The sequence below is a fragment of the Barbus barbus genome, assembly GCF_936440315.1.
Source record: "Barbus barbus genome assembly, chromosome: 23".
NCBI classification, from domain to species: domain Eukaryota; kingdom Metazoa; phylum Chordata; class Actinopteri; order Cypriniformes; family Cyprinidae; genus Barbus; species Barbus barbus.
This window is the reverse complement of record NC_136751.1, coordinates 13102195-13113915: the sequence shown is the minus strand read 5'-3', so window position 1 is coordinate 13113915 and position 11721 is coordinate 13102195. Positions and strand designations below refer to the sequence as shown.

At 40.9% G+C, this 11721-nt stretch overlaps 1 protein-coding gene across 1 annotated transcript; it reads right to left on the bottom strand.

Annotated features, from left to right (window-relative positions):
- Positions 1 to 1039: 1039 nt before the first annotated feature.
- LOC306843141 (extracellular calcium-sensing receptor-like) lies at positions 1040 to 4655 on the bottom strand (the record flags this gene model as incomplete). The annotated part of the gene is made up of 6 exons (XM_079374434.1): positions 1040 to 1941; positions 2287 to 2410; positions 2645 to 2866; positions 3026 to 3811; positions 3952 to 4246; positions 4426 to 4655. The coding sequence occupies 6 exons, from the start codon at positions 4653 to 4655 to the stop codon at positions 1040 to 1042; spliced, it is 2559 nt and encodes an 852-aa protein (XP_079230560.1).
- Positions 4656 to 11721: the final 7066 nt, after the last annotated feature.

Below are 11721 nucleotides of genomic sequence, written 5' to 3'. Positions count from 1 at the left end.
ATTATCGGAGGTGAAAAAGAGGGATCAAAGCATTATTCAAAATGTATTAAAAAATAAATAAATAAATATATGATATTAATTTGTAAATATTATCATGATGGACAAACCATGTATTAAAAAAAAAAGAATGTTGGTCACAGAGATTTGACACCCTGTTCTAGACCATCCAGATTGAGCAAAAGGCCTGGTAAAATCACTCTGGACCCCTCACATCGAGCACACCCCCTCTTTGAACTGTTACCGTCTGATCGACGCTACAGAGCTCTGAGAACCAGAACGACCAGGCACAGAAACAGTTTCTTTCCTCAGGCAATCCATCTCATGAACACTTGACAATAAAACAGGGAACACACAACTTCATTCACCACACTTACTTACTTTTTTATTTATCTATTTTTTTTTTTATTTCAAATTTGCACATATCAGACCTGTACACACATAATTGTCTAAATTATATATTGTGTTTTTGCTGTTTTGTACATTGCCTATTTGGATATTTGTATTATTCTTTATTACCTGTGTCCTGTCCTGTTGCTGTCTCTCTGTTGCACTGTGGAGCTTCTGTCACTAAAACAAATTCCTTGTATGTGTAAACATACTTGGCCAATAAAGCTCATTCTGATTCTGATTATTTTCTGCAATAATTGAAAAGCCAATGGAAAAATCTTACTGGGTTTTTTGTCAAAGGAACTTCTGGGATGGTCTACAAAATTGCACCATCATTGCAGAACTCTGTTACCACGTGGAAACACATGAGCGATGATAGCATTTTATATCAAGCTTTAAAAAACTGCTTCTTGAGGTGGCACTTTTAAATGTGCATTTAAGTACTGAACATAAGGTTTAGAACTAATTTTTATCTTTTTCAAACAATTTTTTCCCAACAATATATATTAAAGTACATACACAGTTTACAGAACATATTTGCACATATAACACCAATATATAAAATAGTTACAGCAGTGTTTTGAAAACTGGTACATTAACATTATATAATGCTATTTAGCAGTTGGCAATTGCGTGCATCTCAGAGAGATTGTCATGGTACTTTACCCATTAAATGTTTTTTGGTATTCTGCTCTGGTCTAAGAACAATAATGAAACACTTAGGAGCAAAAATACAGAGAATTAGACCAAAGCTTGAAGCTAAAATAGCAAAAATCTCCACAGCTACAGTGAATTTCCCTGGAGAACTGATATACCCTGGAATAAAGGCGATCCATACAGCACAGAATATGAGCATACTGAATGTGATGAATTTAGCCTCATTGAAGTTGTCAGGCAGTTTTCGGGCAAAAAAAGCTAAAACAAAACAAAGGAAAGCAAGGAGGCCAATATAACCCAGTACAGCCCAGAAACCTATAGCCGATCCTAAACTGCATTCTAGAATGATCTTTTCTTTGTACTGATGCATATTGTTGTAAGGAAAAGGTGGAGATATTTTTAACCAAAGCACACATATAAGTATCTGTATAAGAGTGAAACCACAAACACTGAGTCTCTGTTGAGGAGGCCCAAACCATTTCATGACATTACTTCCTGGAAGTGTAGCTTTGAAGGCAATTAACACTACTATAGTTTTCCCTAGAACACAGGAGATACAGAGGACAAAAGTGATCCCAAATGCTGTGTGACGCAACATACAGGACCACTCAGTGGGCCGGCCAATGAAAGTGAGTGAACAGAGAAAACACAGAGACAATGAGAAGAGAAGCAGGAAGCTTAGTTCTGAGTTGTTGGCTCTTACTATTGGAGAGGCCCTATTTCTGTAGAACACTACAGTTATGCTCAAAGCCACTAAAGAGCCAGCAATGGAGAAAGCAGCCAGTATAATCCCAAGAATCTCATCCCAGGAGAGAAACTCCACTGGTTTAGGAAGACACTTATCCTTCTCATTATTAGACCAATACTCAGGCAGGCATTTGTGACAATCTAAAGAATCTGAAAGATCAAGGAGTCAGTGCATAACCCATTCATGAACTACAGGACCAAAATGAAGACATACAGATTATCAGGCTAAACTTTTTTTTTAGAATGACTAACTCAGTAGATAAAGAAGGGTCAATGATATCATGCACTCCCTCATAAATATCAATAACATATAATATATATTATATATTTTTGAAATGCCTGGATGTGAAATTGAGAGAATCTTGCGAATCTAGGCACACCTAGATCGGACCGAAAGGGCACTTTTCCATTTTTAAAGATTTCTTTATTTTAGACACAATTTTATCAGATGACACATAAGTATTCATAATTTATTTATAAGAATGTCTAAAATACCTGTCTCATTGCTGATCTCTCCTTCTGCACAGTTAATGCACTCATAACAGCAGACAGGTCTTCCTTTTTTCACAGCCTTCCTCGTACCTGGAGGACAGCTCTCACTGCACACAGACATAGGCACCTGCAAGTGACAGATAGACACAGCATCAGAGCCAGAAATGAAGTATTTGGGTACAAATGTTCTAAAACTGACAAAATGGCCCAGATGTTTAAAATGAAGGGGCAAAATGTATCATAATGAATTCCTCTGCTTTTATTTCTCATCTTTTGGTATGTTTGGTAAACATAGTGTTGGTTTTAACAGTTTTTTCCCCCAGTAATTTCTTTAATCTAAGTACATGAAAAAAAAGTATACCTTTTCACTGCCATCATACCAAATGATAGCTCTGTCCAGACTGAATTCTTGCCCTTTAGGCTTTGATGCGTCATATTGACCCACTGTCACAAAATCAACTGAACTGTCTTCTTGAAGCTGCCAGTTCACAAGTTCATATGCGGCCAGAGGGTCTCCATTGGTGTCAAATGAAACGGGATAATTATTTTTAGTAAAATTCACTCTCTTGAGTTGATCAAAAACCTGCATGATGGATAAATAAATAAAACTGTGCTGTGTTTGGACATATTTTATAGTAAGATACAAAGGTAAACGTGTACTGTACAATAATGTATTACATTAACAATATTTACACTTTTTTTTTTCTTTTTTTCTGTAACATTTATTCCAAGATAAACTTACCCGTCGGGGGTTAACTTTGATGTTTTTGTCGCATTGATTTTCGTCACATACAATGCCATGGAGGGCATGAGCTATAGCATATGTGGCTTTGTACACCATGTTAGTGATCCGCAACTGGGACGTGTCTGTGTACGGGTTCTGTAATGCGCGCAGGTCCTCTGTGCCATCACATTCTGGCATACCAGTAGAAGAACCTGACTGTCGTTTTAAACTACAGCTAAATGAGCTTTCCCATAATTCTGTCAGCAGGGGAAATTTTAGCGCTTGTTCTGGAGACAGATCAAGTAGAAAGTTACGAAAACCAGGGATTACAGACCGCGGAATTGCAAAACCTACAGCACCAATACAAAAATTAAACCGCATCATCTGTGGGTCTGTAACCCACGCCTCGCTGCCAATCCACTGCATCGGAGGAGGAGGCTGCAGGCTCAGCTCTTCTAAGAGAAATTTTATATCACCTGCGCCCATGAAGGCAACTATAACACGAGCCGATGACTTGCGAATAACATCCGCCACTCTTTTCAGTTTGCTGCGCGGCTGGGTCCTGTAATAGGCCTCAGAATATTCCACACAGATTCCCTCCTCCTCAGCAGCTTTCAGGAATGATGCCATGCCATTGTTCCCATAGTCTGAATCACTGCGCACAGCTCCGATCCACGTCCATCCAAAGTGCTTGACCATCTGTGCCAGTGCTGCCGCTTGATGGTGATCGCTGGGGATGGTCCTGAAGAAAGTAGGGTGCTGCCGTTTGTCACTGAGACACGCGCATGTAGCATAATGACTCACCTATAAAGTACAGTGAAGAAACACATACACACACACACACACACACACACACACGTCATCAGAGAGAGAGAGAGATTGTGATACAGCTCCGGCATTTTTCTTTCTAATAAGAATATGAATCAGTCGTTTTGCGCAAGCACCTGTGGAATTCCAAGAGGACCCAAAAGTCTTGAAATGCTTACAGCCGGCGTGGAAGCAGAATCTCCGACTAGTGCGGGAACTGCAGCAAATTTTGCACAGGAATCACTGTCGTTAAATACCAGATCTAGTCCGTTGGCAAGCTGCAACGCTACTTTAATCGCCATTGGCACAGATGCACACGAGTCATATATGTGGTACCCTAGAGTGATCCCCGGTAAGAGATCGGAGCTGTTGTTTATCTCTTGGACAGTAAATTGCAAGGCACGAGCAAGGCGCAACCCTCTGAGGTCCATGCTGTTGAAATACACACATAATAGCATCCTATTAAAAATTAACGGTTACTTCTTACTCGTTAGCTTCTTATAAACTCATTTTATACTTAACCACAAATATGAACGCAATTTTAGCACAAATCAGCTTAACCCATTTTGCCCTGCTCTCGGAATGTTTTCAATTTTGAATCAAACTCTGACCTGCCACTGCAAACTAGTGGTTGAGGACGTCTAGTATAGGTGTGCTTCTCTGAGCTCACATAGTAATGAATGGTGAAAGCCCCTCCAATAATGAAGTCTCCATCCTCGAAGAGATCAGGGAGATGAGGGTCACCTTGGAGGATGCACGTGCCTAAATTCAGCCCACACACAGCAGGGCAAAGCCTGGCCATAAACAGTAGTGTCACTGTCAATAAAAGATGAACATTCATTTCTCCTGCTATGCAAGCAACCTCTCAAAATGTGAATTGAGCATTACACTTTGTTTGCACTGCTGTTTTATGTTGTAACTCTGCACTGGGAAACCTAAGAGGGTGTGGTTAAGACTTCACTTCAGTCAATGAGAGAATGTGCCTCAAGTGTATCATAAAGTTTCAGGTTTTTTAGATCACCTGTCAACCCCAAGAGAAATGAGTCGCAATGAAAGCATGTTTGTTTTTATATTTGCTTTTATTTTCCATTTCTTTTTATTTTGCAAAGGATTTGTCATGTCCCACTGTTGTTTTAGTGACACAGACATGTGATTGAAAACCATTCTCTAAATGCAGTTATAAATCAAAATAAATAAAAGTAACAAAATCACTGTACTTTTTTGTCCAACTTTTATTCTAAAAAGATCTAAATGCAATACTTGTCCTATATATTAATGTATTTAAAGAATAATAATAATAATAAAATAATAATTCATTACATTTATATAGCGCTTTTCTACTTTTCTAAGCACTCAAAGCGCTCTACATTGTGAGGAGTGGTGTCTCCTCATCCACCACCAGTGTGCAGCATCCACCTGGATGATGCGACGGCAGCCATAGTGCGCCAGAACGCCCACCACACACCAGCTTACTGGTGGAGAGGAGACAGAGTGATGAAGCCAATCAATGTAAGGGGATGATTAGGAGGCCATGATGGTCAGAGACCAATGGGGAAATTTGGCCAGGATGCCGAGGTCACACCTCTACTCTTTTCGAAAGACATCCTGGGATTTTTAATGACCACAGAGAGTCAGGACCTCGGTTTAACGTCTCATCCGAAAGACGAATACATCTGAATGTAAAGAAATCCTAACCTTACATTTTTTTGAGTCAATTTCTATATTTTAAATTAAGATATTTTAACACACACACAAAAAAAAAAAAAAAAAAATTATATATATACACACGTGTATATATATATATATATATATATATATATATATATATATATATATATATATATATACACGCACCAAAAATAATAATAACAAAAAAACAATAATAATGATAGATAGATAGATTGAGAGAGAGAGAGGGCTAACATGTCCAAAGCGTATTCAAGAAATAATTCAGGAAGAACTTTACATAAAAGTACATTACACAGGCTTGAGGAAATCCAGGAAGCATTGCCATACAGCTTGGAATCGTCGATGTAGTTTGGGCTTCAGTGAATGAATATCTTTCAGTCATACAGTATAACATGAAACAGCTCATAAAACCAGGTTTTGATAGGGGCATCCAAAGATTTGCAAAGGTCATACCCAGCAACAAAGATTGCTGCTGAGAGCTTGAAAGAGAGAAAAAAAAGTGTTCAATATCTCAGAAGACCCCAAAACTCAACTGCTAGTCCATAACCACGCTCATCTTTTGGAAAACCTTTGAAAAATAATCAAAAATATTTCCCAGAAAATCAAACGTCAAGGAAAAAACAGAATACATGTGATAGGGAGCCCTTTATCCCATATTTACATGCATCACATATTGGAGAAATGGTGTTGCATATTTTATTTTATTTTGGAATAATACAATATGTGTATTATTACTACTTAAAACAGGATCAACATATCTAGCATTTATTGAACAACATTGGATCCCGCTACATTCATTCTAGATCTTCATCAATATCCTTGGTCTAGGCTTCTCTTAAGTAGCTTGTGCTCACAGGCATCAGGAAGGCATAAAAAAAGTGAAATCAAATGTCTGGAGCTTGGGCTATCGTTTAACATAATACATTCATCAAATTTGTTAGTCTATGGCTTACTGATAAATTATGGAATTTACTTTTTTCTTCTTTGACATGATGATTTGCTAACTACCCAAAATACCCAAAGAAACTGCACCCAGGAAGATTACATATTGACTGTAATTGGTTAAATGTTTCAAACTTGCCATCAACAGGTCCCCAATGGACTTTAAACCTTTGTTTCTCCATGTAGCAAACCTAGTGCACCCATATACCCAAATCTAGTTAAGATGGTTTTAGTTTAATCTGGATGTGTTGCAATCTGTTAGCCAGCACTTATTACTTTATGATCAAAATTTAAAAGCACACATTTTCAATAAATAAGGGCTTAACTAAAACTAAAACTTTGTGAAATTAACATCCAAAGCAATCAGGACCTGATGTTTTGTTAGACAGGAAAGACTTTGCTCTTCTCTTATTTGCCTCACCAATGAAGTTCCTTATTATTATTATTATTATTATTATAATACAAAGTGCTTTTGTTTCAGTTTAACAGAAGACACTCAATTATTTTACCTAAAACAGTACTGTATTCATAGTGTTAACTTTAACGTTTTGTTTAAGCCTTCTATGTGCCTGTGTAGCAAATTAGCTCAAAAGGAAAATGTATATGAATAATTGCAATTAATTGCAATTATGTATATCAGCTGCCAGTAGTATAAAATAAACGTATCTGTTCGTCCAACAAACATTCAGTATAATTTCATATCAACTCTAAAAAAGGTTATTTTCATTGCCACAGAAAATAGCTTTCTTACAGAACCACTGCATTAGAGCATTTAGCAAAATCAGCTCATTAAATCGACTTTGTTGACAAGCAGTTAGATAATTAAATACTCATGTAATTAGGTTTCAAAATGTATATATACATATATTTGTCAAAATTATCATGATGGACAAACCATGTAAGAATTTTACGGTTTATTGGTCATAGAGATTATTTTCTGCAATAATAATAAATATAATGGTAACACTTTACAATAGGGGTACATGAATAATCATGTACTAAAGCCTAAATTAATACTTAAATCATCACATACTAATGATTATTAAGGGAGATAACTAATTATGAACTAACGAAGAGCTATCCTTAACTACAACTGGAGTCATACGGAGGAATGCATGAATAACGGCAGCCTTAACTACATGTTCACGAGTTACGTAATGCGTATTTGGCGAGTATGGTAATACGTAGTTGGCGTGCTGTCCTGGGGAAGGGCTCTGAGCTCGGGAATGGCCCGAACCCAGAGTATCCCCCCATAGTATGGTGAGAACTTAGTTATATTGGTGGAGAAGGGGTGGTGGAGGGATACTGATAGACCGTCAAATGAGTGGAGGTATGTCAGCTGTATTTATTTCCCTGAGTTGATTGACTTGATTACGTGCCACTTGTGTTTAATTAGGCTAAGTATCTGACGTGCTCCTCCCGAACAGTGTTAATTTCGTTGACGAAGACTACGACGAAAAGTATTCGTCAACGAACCTTTTTTCTGTGACTAAGACGAGACGTTGACGAGCTAAAACTACTATCTGATGATAAAAACTATGACGAAATTTATGCACGTGTTCATTAACAAGACGAGACGGGACTAAAATGTTATTTGAGGACCACCGGACATTCAAAATACATCCTATAGGCTAAGTTAACTGTCTTGTCTTTCAAAATGTGCGATAAGGTGAGTTTGCATGGCAGCCGCGGTGGATGGATAGGCTACCAAAACGCAAACTAGCGATCTGAAACAATGGCCTCAGCACCTGAAGGGTTAGGGAGTGGGTGACAAGACATCCCATTTTTCCCGGGAGTCACAATTCATTGTCGATTAGTCAGTGAAGGTGCGATAGGTGGAAACGCGCTGATAGAAGTGCTCTCTCTCGCGCACGCTCCACTTCTTCAGTTCTCATACAGCGCGCGATCAGTTCTCAGTGCTCAAATACACACAGCAGTCCAAATGTCTCTCATGTAGAGTATCTCACAGAAATACAGTCCGTTATGGTTTAAGTGAGCTTAAACAGGTGTGTGAAAACTGAATGTATGTCAGTAGGCTATTACATGCATACCTTCCATCTTAAATGGGCAGCATTCCTAATTATCTGTCATAAATGTTAACCAACAAAGGATGTTAAATAAATGTATACTTAAGTAAACCTACCGTATCTGAAAAATTAGTTTAATTTATATCTCTACCAAAAAATGAAAATTTAATCCAGTTTTTCCAAATTCAATCCTTGATTCAAATTTCTCATGAGCTTAATTGATTTGGTCTAAAGAGAGAATAATTAATGACTATTTTTGTTTGAATACTACATATAAAATAGCTACCAAAATAAATGTTGGTAACTGCAGTTTGACTAAAAGTAATGGCTAAAAGTTGACAAAAATGTAATGACTTTTCGTCGACTAAAACTAGACTAAAACTATGAAAGACTCAAATGACTAAAACTATGAAAGACTCAAATGACTAAAATGTGACTAAGACTATTAAGCATTTTCGTCTCAAGATAAAGACTAAGACTAAATCAAAAATGCCTGCCAAAATGAACACTGCTCCCGAACTTTGTTAATAAAACATAATTTCACAAGTTCACACTTACATATATTTAGCACGAGTTACGTAATGCGTATTTGGCGAGTATGGTAATACGTAGTTGGCGTCCTGTCCTGGGGAAGGGCTCTGAGTTCGGGAATGGCCCAAACCCAGAGTATCCTCCAAAAAAGCAATGGGTGTAGGACAGCCGCCAGACTGAGATCCCCCCCAAAATACACACTAGAAATCTGGCGGGAGCTAGTTACGAGCAGTGGCCTCTATTGCAGGGCCGGGGGAGCCTATGAGCTCTGGGGGAGCGTATTGGCATGCATGGTTAGGCCCCACCAGTCACTGGTGTGAACTGTGTGGTTTAGGGCGACCGGTCGGGGAGGGCTCGAACTGAAGCTCAACGGTGTGCTCATCACGTTGGGACGGGTGAGCCCTGCCTGCCGATGGAGGGGCAGCGTGGTTAAGGCCCTGACCAGGAGGACCCGAGTAACCTGCAGTGGGATAGGTCACGGAGTTGGCATATGTGCTCTACTGTCTGTCAGCCCCTGCTAATCAGAGGACAGAGGGCAGTGTCTGGCTGAGAGGGCCCATGCAGCCTTCGACTAGAGCACAATACTCCTTCGTCAGACGAGTGAGTCCTATCGGCTTGGCAGATAAAAAGAGTTTGGGACGCCCAGCAAGGACGCTCTCGCGACATCCGACGGGAGATCAAGACTCACAACATCGAATGGATGAGCCTCACTTGAGGGCGGCAAGCATAGGAGCCCACCGGGAGACCAGCGTCGACGTCTGACACGAGATCAAGACTACGATGTCAGACGGATAGCCTCGCCGGCGAGTAGGGAGAAGAGAAAACCCGGAACTGGAAGGGCCCTCGCAGCATCCGATGGGAGATTGAGACTCACAGAGCATCGAACGGGTAAGCCTCGCCAGGCGGGGGGAAAAGGTGTGAGGCTAGAAGAGACAGTTGGATGGTGTTCGGCGGGCGGACGAGACCCTTACCAGCTGAAGGCTAGGCCTCGCCACCCGTCGGACGGAAAATTAGGTGGGTGGCCTAGCCCGACGCAACGCTCTACGGTAGGCCAATACTCACTGAGTCTAACGGGTCGGTCTCGCCGACCGTAGGATGAAGCGGTAAGTTGTTTGGCTGTGAGGCTCTCACCGATGCCCGACGGGAGCACAATACCCACGATGTCGGATGGGTAAGCATCTCCAGCTTGGGACTTGAAAAGGTGAGGTTGTCTGGCTGGGAGGCTCTGGCCGGTGTTCGACAAGATGTGAAGATTCACCGTGTCAGAAGGCTGAGCTCGGCCGGGAGGCTCTCGCAGTATCCGGCGGGAGTTCGATACTCACTGCATTGGATGGTTAAACCTCGCCGGTAGACGGCCTGATAGGCCAAGATTTGCTTGGCCAGGGGCTGTTGTAGCGTTTGACGCGAGTTCAATACTCGCGGCATCGGACGGATAAGCTTTGCTGGTAGTCAGACGGAAAGGCAAGGTTTGCTCGACCGGGAGGCTCTCGCCAGCATCCAACGGGAGACCAATACTCGCTGTGTCGGATGGGTAAGCCTCGCCGAACGTAGGATGGAGAAGGTAAGGGATGGGAGGACCGTAGGACAAAAAGGTACGATTGCTGGGCTGGGAGGCTTTTGCGGCGACTGACAGGAGTTTGATAATCATGGCAGCAGACGGGTAAGACTCGCCGGTAGTTGAAAGGGAAACGGATTCACTCAGCCGGGAAGGCTCACATAGCATTTAACGGGGGCTCCGCACTTGCGGTATCGGACGTGTAAACTTCTCCGGTGGTCGGACGGAAAAGCGAAGTTGCATCCCTACTCACTACTCATGGCATCGGATGGGTGAGTCTCGCCGGTAGTCAACATAGAAACATTTCTCCACAGGGAGCGCTCTTGCAGCATCTGACAGGGAGTTCAATACTCAGGATAATTTGAGTCGTCTAAAAGGGGTAGATGCTACGATGAATACTTGCATGATTGTAAAACAAATCCAATAAGCTGTTTCTGATAACACATCCGAAAATCTTGGTGCTGCTTGCGTCCAAAGGTTAAGCACACAATGAAATAGAATTCCCTGTGCTAGTGTACCCCAAATAAGTGCCATGAATCTGGATGGATAGGCATGGCTTCGAAGCTGAGGTGATGTCGACTTTTGCCAGCCAGGTGCTAAGACCCATGATTTATCATGGATTGCATGATCAATGTCCTACTATTGGGAGAGAATTCGTTGAGGGGAATCGAGGTGTTTATGCTGAAACGCGTAGTTATGCGGAGCTGACAAATCGATTAGGTGTTTCTTACCCCAGAATTTGACGAAGAGCTGATCATGAACCATCGTTTAATTTGCGCCGCCTATAGGGGAAAGCTGAACAGATTATTTCAGTGAAACGGCTGAACGTAATGAAGAATTTGAAAAATGGCAACTATTGACGTCCATATTCAATAATTTACAAATGATGCGGCAAAACCATATGTTACTTTTAATACTTTATACAAATGATTATGGCCTATTGGGAAACTGATAGAAGCGTTAGAGAAAAAGGGAGTATGAGAAAAAGATGCGTGGGTCTATGTTGCGAGCGGAGGCAGCCTCGCGCTTGCTTCGCTTGCTGTGGCTATAGGCCACAGGAAGGGAGTCCGCAAAAACTTGTGTAGCCTGCTCTGCTAACGGAGGTAGCCTCACGCTAGTGTCTGCCACTGGAGCTGGAAGCTGCTGAAAAGGACAAAAGGGGT